The sequence below is a fragment of the Siniperca chuatsi genome, linkage group LG7 (genome assembly GCF_020085105.1).
Source record: "Siniperca chuatsi isolate FFG_IHB_CAS linkage group LG7, ASM2008510v1, whole genome shotgun sequence".
In the NCBI taxonomy this organism is placed as follows: Eukaryota; Metazoa; Chordata; class Actinopteri; order Centrarchiformes; family Sinipercidae; genus Siniperca; species Siniperca chuatsi.
In genome coordinates, this window is record NC_058048.1 from 21,416,303 (window position 1) to 21,435,837 (window position 19,535).

General features: G+C 37.0%; 1 protein-coding gene across 21 annotated transcripts in view; it reads left to right on the forward strand.

The window, feature by feature from the left end:
- The window catches only part of ncam1b (neural cell adhesion molecule 1b), a 75,689-nt gene that overhangs the window by 25,469 nt on the left and 30,685 nt on the right, over positions 1–19,535 (forward strand). For all 21 annotated transcript variants that reach the window (XM_044203824.1, XM_044203809.1, XM_044203822.1 and 18 more), the window contains exons 2-8: positions 7,134–7,208; positions 8,297–8,506; positions 9,963–10,106; positions 11,366–11,503; positions 11,830–11,947; positions 14,053–14,213; positions 18,527–18,669. In XM_044203824.1, the coding sequence (XP_044059759.1) occupies positions 7,134–7,208; positions 8,297–8,506; positions 9,963–10,106; positions 11,366–11,503; positions 11,830–11,947; positions 14,053–14,213; positions 18,527–18,669 (989 nt within the window). The remainder of the gene's footprint in view (positions 1–7,133; positions 7,209–8,296; positions 8,507–9,962; positions 10,107–11,365; positions 11,504–11,829; positions 11,948–14,052; positions 14,214–18,526; positions 18,670–19,535) is intronic.

The window sequence follows — 19,535 nt, forward strand, 5'->3', positions numbered from 1 at the left end:
CTATAGTCATGTTCAGCCTGCATCCAAATATGACATTGCCTACAGCTACAGTAAATGTTACATCACAAATGAACTGCTAATGTCAGAGCCACAGTTCATGTGTTGCATTCAAATTTGCCTTGTGCTTTCCTGTTTTGATGCAGGAAAATAGACCAACAACTAGATTTATTGCTGGTGTTTTCTTGGTATTTTTCTTGGTATTGTGGTAAAAATTAGCAGACCATCATTATCTGCTCATATTTCATCTGTTAAGTTGAACACATGGTGTGATTGTAAATAAGACTTAATTTGCTGCTGGGATTTTGGGACAGACCACCATTCTTCATCCATTTGTTGGCAGCTGATCTTGGGGTTCCAACCATATTCTACATCCATAAATGGCAATGTCTCGAAGGCAAAGAATATTAAATCTAATTATCCTCCTGTCAGTCAGTATGTCTTCTGTCTTAAGGATGAAATTACTGATGTGAAATGGAATCTAAAGCTACTCAGAGGTAGAGCCATACCTCGTCTCTGAATGTTTGTGGTCAGTCTCCTGACATTAGTTTGTTGATAGAAAATTCCACTTGGTCTTTTGTCCACATCTCTCAAATTATTGAAAGAGGCCTTTGCATTCTAACTTTACGTTCCAGGTTTCATTTATTGTATTAAAGGTGGTCAACAGAGGCTGATTTTGATTGTGAGGGGATTGGATTTTTTTCATCTTGGTTCAGTTTTTGTAAAAGCTAAATTTTTGGATGAAAAGCCTGAAGTCTGAAGAGGCATTTTAATAGGGAATGTGAAGTTTAACTGCAGGGGGATTGCATGATTTCCCAGAACTAGGTCACTCTTATCTACTCAAAATTGTTTATTTCTCTGTTGGTTTCTCAACCAGTCTAATGTTGAAAGCCTTAACAACTAGGAAACTTAGCACAGGTTTGGGCATATTACTCTTGTTTGTAAGTTTTATAAGCCTGAGGTTTGGTTTGCCAATTAGTGGTACATAGCACCTTCTGATGCTCTCCTGGCCATCTTCCTTTCTACTCATTTAAGTCCTTGTTCCAGTTTTAATAAACGGTCATACTTTGAATCTTCTTTCATGGAATATTTTTCCAACTCGAGGTGTATGGTAAATTTACAGTATGTTTAGGAGTTTGTGCTTGATGATAAGCAGTTCCCAGAAATACCAGTGTAGTTTAGAATATACTTAGCATTTAAATCTCAGGTTTTTTGCATCAGTATATTTTATTTTAAAATTTAAAAACATGTAACCTCTTTGCTTCTTGTGCAAAAGATTTGTCGTGCTGCATTCTTCTTTTTAAAAACCCTGTCTTGTGTAGGAATTGAAAATGTTGGATTTGGGTTAAATGGTAGTATTAAAAAAGATACTGTGGCAGAAAGCAATGTATTATGATACACTTCTGGCTCAAGAGAGATACTGACACACCCTTGATAATGCTTGACATATGGGAAATCAATTACTCATAATTTTTTAAGCAACAAAACAAAGTCTAGCGGCTATGTGAGGCAGCGGTGTGTTGAGCTAAATGCTAATGTGAGCCTGCTAACATGCTGATGTTAAGCAGGTAGCTTAATACATTTTAAAAGTTCACCATCCTAGTTTCGCATTTTAACATTTGCTTATTAGCACTGAACACAAAGTACAGCTGAGGATGATGGGAATGTCATTAATTTTGCACGTATTTGTTCATAAACCAATACCAGTATTGGACAAATTAAAATTTTGACCTGATGATGGTACTATATGAAAGTGAAGGGATCACCAATGTTTTTACGATTAGTCCTGAGGAGTGCAAGAATGTGTGTACCAAATTTCATGGCAATCCATGACATAGTTGTAGAGACATTTCAGTCTGGAACAATGAGGTGGACTGACCGACTAACAGACCAACATTGCCATCTCTAGAAACATGCCACTAGTATGACTAAAAATACCTTCTTAAATTAGGGAATAGACATTTATCAGTAAACTATGTTTAAATTTTGTGCTACAGGAAAAAATGCATTTCCCCTTTGAAAAAACACTGCTTAATGAATCAGGACTAAAAGTACTGTATTATGATACACCTCTGGCTCAAGAGAGATACTGACACACCCTTGATAATGCTTGACATATGGGAAATCAATAACTCATAATTTTTTAAGCAACAAAACAAAGTCTAGCGGCTATGTGAGGCAGCGGTGTGTTGAGCTAAATGCTAATGTGAGCCTGCTAACATGCTGATGTTAAGCAGGTAGCTTAATACATTTTAAAAGTTCACCATCCTAGTTTCGCATTTTAACATTTGCTTATTAGCACTGAACACAAAGTACAGCTGAGGATGATGGGAATGTCATTAATTTTGCACGTATTTGTTCATAAACCAATACCAGTATTGGACAAATTAAAATTTTGACCTGATGATGGTACTATATGAAAGTGAAGGGATCACCAATGTTTTTACGATTAGTCCTGAGGAGTGCAAGAATGTGTGTACCAAATTTCATGGCAATCCATGACATAGTTGTAGAGACATTTCAGTCTGGAACAATGAGGTGGACTGACCGACTAACAGACCAACATTGCCATCTCTAGAAACATGCCACTAGTATGACTAAAAATACCTTCTTAAATTAGGGAATAGACATTTATCAGTAAACTATGTTTAAATTTTGTGCTACAGGAAAAAATGCATTTCCCCTTTGAAAAAACACTGCTTAATGAATCAGGACTAAAAGTACTGTATGATGATTCTCCACTTAATGTACTCTTCTCTTATCTACAGTGCATGCTCCTTTAACTTCTATGATGTGGAGATCCCCACGCAGTCTCAGCCCTACTTGGGTTTAAAATGGATTGCTCACTAGGGATTCACATGCAGATTAAATTTCTAGGACACACAGTTGCTTTTTGTAATTTGGTCACACCCTGCTTTGAAAGAGTTTCTGCTCTTTAACTGGACTTGAGCTATAGTAGCTTGTTAGCCTCTTTAATATATGAAAAGTGAGTTGTTGGTTGGAGAGCAATTACCCTGTCTTGTTCATAACTATCTGCAAAGAGGTGCCAGAGCTCTGCCTTTGATGTGAGAGAACCAATTAGTGCTTGGGCTACACAATAGTTTATTTTGGAAAACTCCCAGACTGTGCAGGTGTGTTGTTTTTTGTATTCTAATATATATATATATATATACAGAATAAGAAGAAAAACACTTAGTGAGAGACAGTGAAGAGGATGGGGGATCATGTGATGGAAATTCCCTGTGGAACCTTCATCCCTCTGAATGTCAGCTTGCTTGGAGGATATGAGAACGGTTTTGCACTGTTGGTTTTAATATAGGAAAAGCAGTGTTGTGAAGTATACTGACAATCTGGCTCGCTGCTTTCTGACTTTGTGACATTAATTCATATAACTTTCATTCTAACTGATCCAGTTAGATGAAAGGTTTTTAATGTCTTATCACTTAAAAAAGTCATTACTTACCATGAATTTTTTCCTCGTTAGCAATTTATCAGTTATGAACTTATAGTACCTGTTCCTCAATTATTTATCCAATTGTGTAGGGAATGCACTGTAGTTTCATTTTGGAGGCTGCAGTTTGTGGTGCTGTTGAATTTATTGCATTATACTGAGAGATGTTGATATAAATGGGTTGGTAGGTATGATTTATTGCAGGGCTGCTTTAAGAGACTACATTACAGTGTACATATACATTATTTAACATAAAAAATGTTTACTTTTGCATTTAATTTTCTCCTCAAACACAATGCTATGGTTTTATCAATTATTACTAAATGGTAAGCATTTACTATATTTCTGCATTATTCTGCAACCTCTGCAGTTTTTAGTCACATTGTAGAAGCTACAGTAAATCCTGATCCAACCAGTCTTGTTTCTATTTCAACTGCACCGTCTGTGGATCCTCGCAGCAAAAATGTCAAAGGGAATAAGCGTCTGAACAAAATGAGCTTACGCTTTTACACTCCAGGACCACATAAAAAGTGCACAGAGAAGCCAGCTATTTCAGTCACTATGCTTAGCACTACTACACACTGACTCATCACCTGCCGAACATCTCACCCTCCGCCCTAATTGCCACTCCACCTACCTGGCCCCTTGGATACTGATACTGGATCTGTACATGTACTTATCTAATGGGGCTGATTTCATTGGACCTTCCTTTGACCTTTTGCACATTAGTGTTGAAGCTTTTGTATTACTACTGATGAACTGTGGTCTAATTGTTGCATTTTGTGTTTCTGTTGCCACTTTCCGTTCCATTTTTTTTCATGTGCGTAGCATGTTTTTGAGGATTGTTCCTTGTCTGCTTAGATAGCTTTAGTTGTGTCGGGAACCACTGTGCATTTAAAGCACAGTAAGTAATAATGGGCTTTACAAATAAACTTCACTTGACTTGAATAATCATCATCATCATGCTTCCTCTGCAAATGAGTTGCTTGTTTGTTTGACTAAATGAATACCAACCATACTCATTTCCTCGGTCCAATTAAAACAAAATCCTTATCCATAAAATTAGCATAACGTTGTTTTAGTTAGTTGTTCATATGAAAATAAAGTGAGTGGGGGTTTGATGCCTGGTTTTCATGTTCCTTCACTTTGAACATCAAATCCTGTTGACAAAATTCAAAAGTTTGGCTCATTTAAAAATAAAACCTTCAAACAACTGAGTAACTGTCATGCATGCAATCAGTTATAGTGCATTGTGCTTTGTGTTACTGTAAATTGACTGAAATGAAGATAATCTGACAGCAGCGAAAGTGCAAACTACAGTGAATTTCACAGCCTACATTCAGTTGGCTGCTCTGATGGGATGAGGGATCATACTCTACACGCCTACTTAATATCAATCTCTGGAAGATGGAGAAAACATTATTTGGTGGATTCAAATTTTGGTATACTGAACAGTTTTTTCAGGGTCTGAGCTCAGCCATGTATTGAATTCCTTCCTCTGATAAAGCTAATTTGAGTATAAATGATGGTGAATTAGCAACAAAAGTATTGTCTAAAAAATACAGAGGTTCTACTATGCTTCATTGACTATGGACCTCATACATTTTGTTTAGGTTCTATCACTTGATTTCATAAAGTGATCGATTTTATTGATCGATCATTTATTTGATTTAGTCATAATCAAGTACAAGAAATTCCTAGTTAGTAGTTTGAAGCCACTTTTTGTAACTTTTATCCCATGATGAGTGGCAACCACTCACAATAATAATAAGTTTTTTGTTTTCTCCTTGCTCCCATTAATCCCTTTCCTGCATTTTGTATGTTATTCTGCGAGGTTGATGGGTTAAGAGCTGACGCGATTAATTGATTTGAGAGAAAAATAATTGATCAGTTGAAGTCATTTTTTTTAAGCAAGAATCCCAAAAATTCACTGGTTCCAGCTTTTCTAATGGGAATATTTGCTTGTTTTCTTAGTCCTCTATGATGGGTAACTGTATATCTTTAGGATTTGGGCCATTAGTTTAAAAAAACAAAGTATTAATTTAAATTTGTTCAATCAATTTGATCAATTTAAACAAGCAAGTCATTCCCAGCTATTTCTTGCTAGTTATACATAGCAGTAGTTATACATAGCAGTAGTTATACATAGCAGTAGTCAGTGCCCAGTATTTGAGCCCAGTAATGTGCATCTTCAACACATTTTGAAAGGTTTATTTACAGTTTATCAGGTAAATCCAAAAGAAGGAATTAGACAAAAGTTCTAATTAATAATCTGATTTAAAAATCTGATTTAAAATCTGATCGTACATTTTGCCAAATAATGTCAGTGTGTAAGCAGTTACCTGGGTTCATGAATTTTATAGCTCCATTCTACTAGAATTATCAACAAACAAACATGAGTGGACAGAATATTAGAAAGGGATTTGCCAATCTTCTTTAACCTTTGACTGTTTTATGGTTCAATGGTTAAATTATTTTTAGATTTTGAGGGAATGTCACTTTTAGGGAAACAGACTTTTGTTGAAACACATTAGACCAAATAAATCATCATTACCTGTTCACATGTGATGGCATTCTGCCTATTCACTCCAGTTCATCTTTCTCTGTGTCTCTCTTGCCCTGACCGCCAGTGTGTGTGCACACTGATGTTGGTGGTACATACACATTTACACAATCTTACTCATGCATAATATAGAGCTGGATTTTGGGCTCGTTTTGTCACGCTTCTTAGTAAACCACAGGAACCTTTGACTGCTCCCTTGGGAGATTCTGCAGGAAACAAGCGAAGCTTTGTTCTAATTAAGCACAGAAGTGTTTCAGGCCATACTTCTGTCAAATAACATAAATCTGTCTTTTTCATCCGGTCTTTGATTAAGTGCAGGCTTTCACTGAGCTACACACTGCATTTATCTTGCTAGACAAACAGAATGATTTCTAATACTTTTTAAAGCTTATTAAATATAATTTCTCTCAAGGTACATTGGCAGTACAGCATTGGTGCTACCAGTGCCTGACTGCTGGCTTGATGTTATTTCTCTTTAAAAGACAGGAAGACTGCAGGCAAAAGAGGAACAGGAAATGTCAATGTTTTTGGTAATAAGGTTGCCAGAGCCAAAATTGGCATAGTCAATTCAATTGGAGTAAAAATATAGATATATGTGGAAACATGCGTGTGTCGCCACCTACAGGCAAGGAAAATAGTAGCTGCTGTAATTTAGGCCACCTGCAGGAAATGAGTCATTTGTAATTCATACAAATTGAACTAAATGTGTCTCACACCAACCTACAGTGGGTGTTAAATAATCAAATAGAAATACAATTCTGCATGTGACTGTGAAACTGCAGTTAGATTCTTAGTGCTGGAGGACAAAAGACACATGATGAAACTCCCAAGTGTGAAGTCATTACTCTTTCCAGTAATTAGAAAATCAAATATACGTTCATCAAATATGAAACAAAACAAAAAACCTGCAGGTGGCTACTTCTCTCCTTGCCTGTAGATGGCACACATTGATATGTCTACCTACATCTGCAGGTGTAAGTGTTAGATCAGTGTTTCTGTTTCAATAATTGTAGTATCTCTTAATACTGAAACAGTGTTAAGGAGTTCTGCATTCTTAAGCAGTGCTTAATTTATTTTGTTACCAAGTTTCTGATTTTGTATTTTATGTTTTTTCTGTTGTAGTTTCACTGGAAGTGCAGATCACACCAAGTCAGGGTGAGATTAGCCTCGGAGAGTCCAAATTCTTCATGTGTGAAGGTAAGTTTACCAAACTGTCTGGACTGTTAAACACCCCCAATTTCTACATTTCAAACCTGCACCCAACCTATCAATTTTAAGTTTTCACCTGTGTTTTTACGTTCTTCTGAAGATATGGCTTAAAGTTACTGAAAAGAGATGAATTTCAAATAGAAAAATGTCAAGAGAGACAGAGCTCTGTGTTGGGTTTATATTCTCATAAAAAATAACAACAATCATTTGTTCATATATCAAATAAACTTAACTTGAAAAAACAAAAACAATCAGAAGTAGGTTTCACATACAAGGAATTTGCTTTGGTACTTTGGCGCATAACAGTAAACAGAGAAAATAAAAAAGATAAAAAAGCAAGTACTGCAAAAGTCAAGAAACAAAGTACAATAAAAGTATGAAAATATTATTTAAGAAAGTATGTACAATATATCTGTTTTTAGAATGAAATAGCTGTACAGTTGTGCAGGAACGTGCACAAGTTCACAGTATGAAGTATAAAATTGATACGTCTCAAAAAAAGATTAAAGTTGGCATGTTAGTACCATGAGTACTTACTACACAGATATTCTCATAGATAACTGGTACTCAGACTATACTAATACAAGCACTTCACATTACCAATCATGCATCTTCTTTAGCAGGATTATACTGTAAAACCACATTGCTTTACAAACCGTCTTTTAAAAACATTCAGTGACATCCTGGTGATTTAGGGGGTCCAGGATGCATTTTAGTTGTTTTGAGAGAAACCAAAATTTCACAAAAGTAAAATTAAAAAATATCAATCAATAATTAACTCAAAAAAGTGCCTTTTTAAAGATTCTATGCCATGTTATGCCTTGAACAAATGTGGAGAGTAACAGGAAACATAGGACATTAAACGAGGTGTCATGCAGCAAAGGTCACTGATTGATTACATTGAATGACATTTCAGCCACATGGATACATGTACGCATAAATCACAGGTTTCAGTCCATGCAGGACCATAAACAACCCACAATATTCAGTCTGTGGGCTCGTGAACTTCACTGATGTTGAATGCGTACATTTTAGATAACTGTTTTCTAACATACGGCTCTTTACTTTGCTCTCAGTTGTAGGTGTTGCCAAGCAGATAGACTGGTTTGGACCAAGTGGGGACAGGATAGAACCGAACAGACCAGACATAACAGTAACCCGTAACGATGAGTCATCTTCCACCCTCACACTGTATAAAGCTGGGACTGAAAATGCAGGGACATACAAGTGTGTCGCTACCAATGGAGACCAGCAAGGGGAGTCAACCATCAAAGTGAAAATCTTCCGTAAGTATTTTCCTCACCCCAAACTTTCCCCAAATTATTTAGTGGTATGAACACAGAAGAAAAAAAATATCCTGTTTATTGAACTCACAGTATTTTATTGACTGCTCAAGGGCAACACATTACTCTTTTTCTTTTCAAGTGAGGATGGATTTTTCATCAGTTCAATAAATGGTCAGAAGACCATTAGAGGGCTGCTTAATGATCCTGTCTGTTGTGCAGTTCTTGTGAGTAATGGATTTTATTTTTCATGAATGCCAAGCATCAGCAAATGTCCATCGGAGATGAAATCATTTTCCAAACAGAACTTTTCCTGTTATTTCAGTTCCTATTTTAGCTTGTTATTAGAAGTGGTCACCCATGTGGATATTGTATGTTAAAATCAATATAGAGTGTTGATCGCAAAATAAGATTGCAGTTTTATTTTTCAGTTTGCAGTTTCTTAAGATTAGCATTTTGTCTTGGCTCAGTAAATGTTAAGAAAATTGGAAAATTGTGTACAGTATGTACTATTTTTAGATGCGAAGCACCTCGTGGAACTAGCTTGTAGTCAACTCACACACTCACACTTTCACTTTCAGAACAGTTAGACACTTGCCAACTTCTGCCATCTATAGGAAAGGAAAGTATGACAGCAACAGCATCATCACTTGTGCCCCCTGCACGCAATGAGTTTTATAGTTGCAGTTTTACTTTTTCATAGCCACTGTTTTCTTTGTGTGTGTGTGTGTGTAAGGTTTTACATGAAAACTTTTAGCACTTGTTTCAATAAATGAGCTGTACAATATGACTAAAAATTATTTAAGCCTCAGTGAGGTACTGTAGCTTTATAGCTGGGAAGTTGAATGTGATTCAGTAACTTTTTCCCTGAGTCAAGTCTGTAAGGTAACGTTAGTGCTTCATTTCATGCCGCGTAGTGCTTCCAGCAAATTCCATAACCAATTTGTTAGTTTTAAAAAACATAAAAAATAGTGAGTCAGGGGAGCTTGTTTAGAGAGATAATAAGCTTGGGGTAACGTAAAGCACTGCCTGATAGAGCAAGTTTGAGGGAAAGAAAGTCCTATTCCCTGCAGTTATAAGGAAATTGGTTGATTAAGGTCATAGAATTTATTAAGTTAGACCTTGGCTTGTAAAATGGTTAAAAATTTGATTTTTTGTATGTAGAAAAGTGTGGCGATTAGTAAAACTGCCAAGCCCTCTTCCAGTTTGACCATTTTTTAACAGGAAAACTGTGGGGAATCAAAGAAATTGCTGGTGTGATTTTGAAGATATCCTGTTGTGTATGTGTGTGTTTGTGTGGAAAAATATTTTAAAACAAATGCTTAACAAATGTTTCTGTAATAGCAAATACAAAATGTATTCCTTCCCATTTGACAAACTAAGTGAAGAAGATGGAGTTTTGATGAGACTCATGCTGTAATACCAATAAGTAAAAAGTGTTTTGCATGTTGCATTCCAGAAAAAATCACCTTCACAAATGCACCCTCACCCCAAGAGTTTACCGAAGGAGACAATGCCAACATTGTTTGTGATGTCGTCAGTTCGCCTCCACCCACTGTCCTCTGGAAATATAAAGGTGCAAAAATACAGATGGAAAAAGATGGTAAGAGTTCTCTGAACAGCATGATTTGGTAGTTAGCTCCTCCTGTCATCTGTCTGTTTTTAAGTTATTAGTGTTATTAGTGTTTTAAATATTGTTTGATATTTAGTTTGCATGGTCTAGTATGCAAAATATTTTGTGTTCCTTGTTGTACTGCTTTCAAAAAGTGGAAGTTTGTAAATCAAGGAAGTATCGAGGTAGTCATACAATTTGATGTATGATTACCCATATTAACAATGTAACATGGCCAGAACATGAACAAGATTTACCTCAGAGTAACATCATTGTAGTATTTCAGTTTTGTAGAATTAAGATTTATGGATAAACTTTTGATAACCAACTTAAAACATATTTTAAAACAAAAGTCCAACCTAAAAGCCAAACTACAATTTATTGTAACTCTAATGGACATAGACTACTACATACTACAAGACTACACAGTCAAAATACAACCACAGACACAACAAGCTATAATACATATGCAGATTTACCGGTGTTAGAGACTCGAAATTGTTGATGCCCTGCTTTTGTTGCCATTCTCCTCCAGGGTTTATCCTGTGCTTTGAAAGGAAAAATTAATTTGGTTTTGAATTTGAAAATACAATTGATTCTCTGTTATTCACCCCTAACACTAAGCAATATCATAATGCGTATGGTATTATTGGTATTGCTCACTGGAAACATAATAACACAAACTCATGTGTGGGTTGTAATAGTATTTTGAATTACTACATGATTATATTTATTCGGTTCACATTTCATCTCAAACTGAGGGAGTTCTTGTGGGCTTTGGCCATTATTTCTTTTTCCGTAGCTGGTGGAAGGAGTGGCATCTTCACAGATATGAATTCGTCAAAGTGGAAATTACATATAATCTGTGGCCAAAAAAAGAGTTGTATTTTCAGTTGTTTTTCATGTAACCGTATTCCCTAGACAGAAATATTGCATATTCCTTGGACTAATGGAGCTTGATGAAACGTTTAAAATAATGCAGAGATATTAGTGACTAAATCAGACATCAGTGTTAAAACGTTGATAAGTTGTGAGCCAGATATATCAAAGTGAATCTTTGCCATTGTTGACTACTTCAGATAACAGTTTTCTTTATTTATGGTGTTTCATTGCATCACTATGTAACTCTCTTGGTAGCATAACAACAGCTGTTTATCATCAAATACTTTAAGTGAGTGACTTGTGCCTAATTTAAACCTGTCAAATATATAACACACCTGACAATGCATTTATCTTCTGCTTCTTTACAGTTCGGTTTAAAGTACTGAGCAACAATCACCTTCAAATCCGTGGCATAAAGAAAACAGATGAGGGCTCATACACCTGCGAGGGTCGCCTCATGGCCCGCGGCGAGATTGATCTGCGGGTCATCAAGGTCGTTGTGAACGGTTAGCAGCCCCCTCTCCTCACACTATTTCCTCTTTTTGTTCCTGCGTGAATGTTTTTGTGCAGCAGGTGTCCCATGACGCTTAAATAAGCTGTAAATCCTTAGAGGCGACCAGGCTCAGCGTCAATGTGGAAACAGTTGCCCAGAGCAACCGTGTATCAAAGATGTTCCATGCTAATGAAGTCTGTTTCCTGCAACTTCTGAGCGTAGCAAATAAGTGTGCCTAAAATAAGTGTTCTGAATTTGTCACTGCTTCTGTCTCTGTTTTCCCTCCTACTATCTATCTTTCTATCTATTTCATTATTTATCTATCTCTCTGTGTCGCAGTGCTCCCGACCATCAGAGTATGGCAGTCAGAGGTGAATGCCACAGCAGATGTCAGGCAGCCTGCCATGTTGACTTGTGCTGTTGATGGCTATCCTGAACCTATGGTGACCTGGACAAGGTAAAACTCTGCAGCAACTGGAGAGACAAATTCTTTCAACATTTGCAGCAGCACTTGTCAGATGCCAGCACATTGCACTAATAATTTAAACAATCTGTTAGTTTGTAGACTTAACCTGTAGTTAGGCCGGCTGTATACATGAGAGATGCCTGACTTAATTAAAAATAGCGATATATGTTGCATGTAAGTAAGCAACCTAGTCCTTTAACTTTTTATTATTTATTTTTTCATCATTTGTGACAACTCATATGCAAAAGTATATTGACTAGTAGAGATCGTAATTTATTTTCAATCTTGGAAGTAACTTAAAGCCTGTTAAAGTTTTATATTTGATTGTATCACCCTTCAAATTATTCTTTTGGCACAAGCGATTGTTTATAGGGGCTGTACTTGGGCACAGTGGTGCTTTGAACTAAATGCTAATGTCAGCATGCTAACATGCTCACAATGACAGTGCTAACATGCTGATGTTTACGTTGTTTAGGATTACTAAAGTCATTACAGTTCATCCTGACGGGGACATGAATGTGTTCACCAAATTTCATGGCAGTCCATTCAGTAGTGGTCAAGACATTTCATTCTGAAACAAAAATGTCAACTTGCTGGTGTCACTAGAGGAAAAGTCATGGGATCATCAAAGTCAATATGATTCCTCCTTTGTGGATCATGAATGTCTGTACAAAATGTCATGGCAATCCATCCAATAGTTGTTAAGATATTTCAGTATGGACCAAAGTGGTGGACTTACCGACAGACAGACTGACTTTGCCACCCATAGAACCACGCTCCCAATGTGGCTAAAATTTGTGTTTGACGGTGGTAGTGCCAATTGTTGTAAACAGTGCACATGGTTTTTGACAGATAGCATCAGTATCAGTAAAAGCTGACAGCAATGGACTAAAGAGATATGGCTAATTAGAAATAAAATAATAAGCTGTGTGGGTTGTGTACCAGCCATATATGAGCTAATATCATCTTAAAGATAAGGAATCGTTTCTCCTCATGTTTAGATTTCCCCATTGGCAGTATTTACAGTAGTTTCTAAAGTGCTTTATTTCTCAGAATCACTTCTCTTCTGCATAAGAAACAAGAATTAAGCATGAAATTCATCATAGCTTATAATACTTCTGTGTTATGAAGGTTGTTAATACAGCAGGACTGCATGAAATGTGTAATTTTGCTCACCATCAGTAACCCATAGCCTTAATAGCCAGCTTTGCATTATTTATGTAACATTTGTTCGTTTGTTAGTTGGCTTTTACAGGTGGTTATTGCAATAGTCAAATTTAAACATATTCATAGAGTAACACAGACACATCATGGTATTGGCCATATGTACCAGTACTGGAGGCCAAGGTGTACGCCAGACACTTTAGGATATTAGGGATATTCTACTAACTGGTTTATTCATTGCAATTGGATACTTAATCATAGGGTATCAAAGGTACATGTAAAAAGTGAAACCTGAAGACTGGAGTGTCATCAATAGCCTCATTATTCTGTGTATCTGAATACAGCCATTGATAGGCTCCTGCTTTGTTAAACTGTTCCTGTTCACAGCAGTTAGCTGTGCAGGCAACTTAGAGTCGGGGGGCCACAAAGTGCAAACCGTCCAGGAGCTACTGTTGGCCTTGGTTTTTAGTATTTTGTTGCCCTCGGAATCATTTTTGCAGGTGGATGGCACCTATAGTGAAACCCACAACAAGTGATCAGACAGTCAGAGGCCAGAGAACATTCTCTTTTACATGACTGGTAATAGTGACAAACAATTTATACTCCACTAGGACAAAATGAAAATACATGAGCCATTTTTGTTCAAATAGACTCTTAACACCAAATGCCAAAAGGTCTGCAAAAGAAAAACATCATCGCCCTCATTTTCTGCTCTGAGATTTTCAGCTTTTCTCTTCTTTTTTCGTCACTGTGCTTCTACTTCATCGCTTGATCTTTTTAACGTTGTCATTCAAGGATCTAGAAACTACTGCTTATTTTCTAAAGATTGGGAAACGTTTATCTTTTTAAACATAACATGGTACAGTTTAAAAACGGTGTTTGAAAGTGACTGGACAGATGGATTTAATGTTCGACACTCATGATTTCCACAGGAACGAAGCGGTTCTCGAGGCAGGAGAGAAGTACAGCTTTAATGAAGATGGCTCAGAAATGACATTAATGGATGTTACCAAGCTGGATGAAGGAGAGTACACCTGCATTGCCAAGAACAAGGCTGGGGAAAGTGAGCAGGAACTCAGTCTGAGAGTGTTTGGTAAGGCACGTTTTTATATACATACAAGAACTAAAGTGACAATATAAATTGTTCCAAGTGCGTGGGAATGAGGTATAAGAGTATGTAGGTGGGGGAAGAACAATAGTATGGTTATGTGTCTGTTTTCTAAGGGATACAAGATGAGGTGTTGTTTCAGTGTGGGTTGTGGATGTTTCATGTAAGGCTGAAGCTTAAGGATTTAGAGAACTGGCCAAGTGGGATGAGCTCAGCTTAACTCTTTGAAGTCTTTTTCTCTTTTCTTCACGTTTGCCCACTAGGTTGTTGTCTTTATTCGGTCACATAATGATGACCATCATTTTTATCACAATATTAGTTCATGTAGTCTTTCTGTCAATGAGTTAGCTGGTACAGTTTATTTTCCTAAACAACATAGGCGGTCAGGGCCTGGTTCTTTAGAACTCAATGGGTAAATAATTACTATAAAATTACTGCAGACAGCTTTCAAAGCACATTGTTTACCTCTTTAGCAATATGTACCTCATTATCTCAAAGATTTTCTCCCTCGCAAAGTTCTGGTCTCCTTACATCAATGTGGGAAAAGCTGCAATCATGTGTTTCCTTGTAAGCTCCCACTTCTGAATATGAAAGCTGTATAAATGTGTTTTCCCGATCATGTTTTCCTTTTCCCTGATCCTGATTGGAGTTATTGAATATTAAGTACCTGTCAGTACCAAGTCTGATTAGATATTTACATATTACAGCTGCACAGTGCATGCTTTACACCTTAAAGCCCCTGAAAATGTGGTTTCAAATCAACAGTATTTCGCTATAACATTCAATAATTATGACTAAATGAGGAACAATTAAAGGTAATGTTGGGAAAAAGCATTGTTAAGCCCCATTCAGACTGGATTTATTTCTCTAGGGGATGTGGGGTTAATTTTTAACATTACCTGGTACAGCTGCAATAACCGACTGCTTTTCAGGAGACTCGCTTGTCCTACTGTAATTTAAATCCTGTCCGGAGACATGTCCTTGTATTTTAAAGTGGATTTTCTGTGTGAAGAGCAGTTTGTTCTTCTGCTTTCATTTTTTTTTTTATCAGCTCAATGTGAAATTTGGTATTTGTGTGAAAATGGAGTATGTCAAAAATGTTTTTGCTAATCTGATAGATGGAAACATGCTAACACAAACAGAGGCATATTTGGGAACCAATATGATGAAAGAAAAGAACTGACCCTGAAAAAGCTCATCAAATGGGCTGTTGTAATGTCAGCTGCAGGTACCGGTATTGCCCCATTTTTTTAGCCTATATTTGTTTCCCATTTTTATTACATTTTACTTTAATGCACCATTAAAAGTATGCAGAATTAGCTGTTAGCAGTTCATGTTTGCACTGATGTACGGGACTCCCTAAAAACTTGGTATTTCACCCGGGAATGGTGCCTTATGTCCTGCGTTACACAGAAATTTGCGTGCCTGATGCGCGTTCTCGACGGCTCGCATTGGGTCGTCTTGTCACTTTTATACAGAGATGAGAGATTACAACCGCGACTAGACTTTGCGGATTTTAAAATTACTTCTACTTGACTGTTGATAAATTCTCAAATTAACCATCATAACGATACACTGGAAAATATGAACTAAATAGTGCTAAAATATATTGACATTTAGATGGACTAAATTATGTCCAAGAACAAAAATCTCCTCAGATGTGGGGTTCTGTATATCAATGTAGTATCTTGCATAGATGCAAGATGCCAAATGAGCTTACAAGGCAGACTGTCAATTTTCATGTAGGCTACATACGTGTGAGACCAAATATGCAAATTATAAGAAAACATGAACAGTATATTCTACCTTCCTAATTGAACGTGCACTCAGAGCATGAGACGGTCACGGAACTGGCCGAAGCGTGCACTGCTACGTTCTGCAAAACCACGCCCATCCGGGTGAAATACCTCAGTTTTTAGGGAGTCCCATGGATGTAAACAACTGTCACTGGATTACTTTGATACTGAAGAAAACTTAGGAATGTGATGATTCTCACACATGATTGATTTCTAAATGGATTTATGGACATTTGTTCGTGAGATCACAGAGATAATGATATCCTCGCGAATTGTAACTCACACTGTATGATGATAATATGTTTTATTGTTTAATCATGTCTGTGTTTTAAGATTTGACAGAGTTATGATTCCGAGAGAGTACAATTTTTGACTCAAATTCGCCTCATTCAGTCTCTTTACATCACGTCTCTCCCACCACCACTCTCTCATGCTTCCCTGAAGAGGCTTTTGGCTTTTTCTTTTGGCTTTGTCCTGCTTAATGTCCATATCTATTGCAGACCATATCCTGTAATTTCCTGATGGTTAAAATGCCGACTGGAACAATGTGTTGAATTACTGAGAAGTGCCATCTGAATGGGGCTTCAGCTATTAATTATTAGTGTAACACTGGAAACCCAGCTTCAACAGGATTGTGTGGGTGTGTTTTGATCAGTTTGATTGACAGTGCTACATAAGCAAACAACCTCACAATTGTCATCTAATTTTGATTAAAATGTTACTAAATTCTGATTGGTGCACGTATGTGTAACACTTTTATCTAACAGAACCTCAATCACTTCAAACCAGTAAGAAGAGCACATACAAAAAACAAAATACAGACGTATCCCATGTTAAATAACCAATGCAGTCTATTTTTGGAAAATGTTCATGTACGACAAAGTAAGTTGGTCTGGTTGAGAAAATACATTTCCAGAGCCTTTAAATAGGGCTACATTGAAATTAGTAAAGAAAATAGTGAGAAAATAATGAGCACTGAATTAGGACTGGACCCGAATATTTGACTATTTGGATATTCGTTCGTTGGGTAAGTATTTGGTTTTCAATTTGGATATTTGCGGACACACCTACACCTCGGTCTCTTACTGCATACCGCTGCACACACACCGGCTTGCCTCTCCCTGCCTCTTCCTGTTACTCTTTCGCTGTATGTGTCTGCTCTGTTGACTTTCTTTGTCAGCAGTATGTTTTATAAAGTCGGCCAAAAAAAAACACAACTCGCGTTTTGGATTTTTTCACCTGCGATTCCGTTCAACAGCAGGTCTGTCGAAACGAATGACATTGGCACCAACTAGGTGTGTTCACTGTTGCTCTACCTGGTCCATGCTTGCAAAATTTTCCGTGTCATACCAGAGAACCTCTCTCTCTCTCTCTCTCTCTCTCTCTCTCTCTCTCTCTCTCTCTCTCTCTCTCTCTCTCTCTCTGTGTGTGTGGACATTGTCCACTATTTAATCGATCGCGGATGGCATTGCTCTCTTGGACATATACAAAAATAAAAATTCATGCTTCTCTTTGTCTCCAGCATGAAGAAAATACTGAAGTTTAAATTTGAAGTTTAAAGCAGAAGCTTTTTAGAGGCATTGTGCACCTGTAAAATACTGAAAGCAGCTCTGCTTGCTTCATTTACTGCCACACATCATCAGTGTGGTTACTGTTACTGAAACTGCTGGCTGCTGTTCATTTGTTTGTGCTGTTCCACGGTCCTATCGTTCACAATGCTGTATCCTTGAAAAGGGTTCAAGTGTTTTAATTATAAGAAAAGATGGATCAGGATTAACATAGCTGATACAATCCATTTAAAAAATTGGCTCCTGCCAATCGGTTTGAGACACCGTGAATACAAATTGTTGCATGTTCAAATATGTTTTTATTTAGAAATAACAAAATGGCAACACAGCTGTTTCTTTTATTTATTTAATAATTATCAGTTAAGATAAAAGCATTTTAAAACAAGGTCGCAATCGTTTTCTTGTGATTTTCTAGTAAATTAAATCCATTATATTGAATAGACTTACATTTAGCAAATGCACTGCTTGATCCATGCATTCATCCTTCATGGAGTGGAATGAAAAATATGAAATCAGAGTAATGCTCAACCTCAAACTTCAGAAGTACCACTACAGTTTGCTTCGCTCTGCTCATGTCACAGTTGTGGCACCCTGCTGTGCTAAGGTGCACTGTAACGTGACAGTTTTTTCAACTGTAAACAAAAATGAAGACCGGCTCCTTTGAGATAGGCGAAATAAATTATTACATGAATTACGTGTGGATCCACACATGGTTATCACAATTTTGCCGCTGCTGGGACTGGAAATGCTTAAATACGCTTTTGCTGCCATAAAAATCCCACTCACCTGTCAAGCTATTGATCATCATCCTCCCTTTGAACTTATCCCAAATCCACAGAGTTGCTCTTGTACTTATTGTACTTGTACTGCCAAACCACCTGACTGTCTTGTTATGCTAGTGCGCTTGTGATGACTTTGTGTTTGTGTTTTACAGTCAAACCTAAGATCACTTACATCGTAAACCAGAGCACCTCAGAGATGGAAGAGCAGGTAACTCTGACTTGCGAGGCATCTGGAGATCCAACTCCCACCATCAGCTGGAGCTACGGTGAGCGCGTCTTCACTGAAGGAGAACAGGTAAAATAATAAAGGCAGTATGGATGATGGTAGAAGCTAAAAATCTAAATCCTAGGTACTTGAGGGCTGGTGTCCTGCAAGTATTTTTCCTCCTAGAATTAATGAACCACACCTGGTGCAAAGTAGACTGGTATTATCTGCGTCTATACTATACATAAATTCTCATCTTTTTTTAATTAACGAGTACAGACTGGGGAAAATTACATATTAAAACCATTATGTAGATGCTAAAAAAGAGAAAAAATGGCAGATGATGGTGGCGAAGCGCTGAAGATAATAAATATAGAAATAAAACAATTATTTTTCTTGCTATTTATGACACTTTCAAATTGGAAATTGGTAAGATACTGTATTTCTGAAGTTGCAGTTTGACTGATATCAATGAATCTCATGCATCAGTTCCTGTATGTGCAAAATGAAAAAGTAAATTTCTTGCACACTAATATTCTTATAGTATACTTTGTAATGCATTAGTATGTGATGTGGAAGTGTGACACACTGACTAGTAACCACCAGGGAGGAACACAAACCTGCAGGACGCCAGTGTCTCAAGGAGAGGAATTGAATACCTTTAACCTAAATTCAAGAGGTATATTGATCGTGTGCAGGTGGGGGACTTCTGCAGTTTCATTGCGAAACACCCTCAGCAAGGTTTATGCACTGTTGATTATTTCCTCTAAATTAGCAGCTCCTTCGAGATGGCCCAGTGGATCGCATGTAATTAGCTCAGCGATACTCAGCCAGTAATGTGCAGTACACTGAGATTTGACTTGAGTTTTCCCAAATGTCAAGAAAATCTGCATCAGAAACCCAATTATAACATTCCCAAAATAAGCATGCAATTTGAGGCAATAATTAAACTTTGT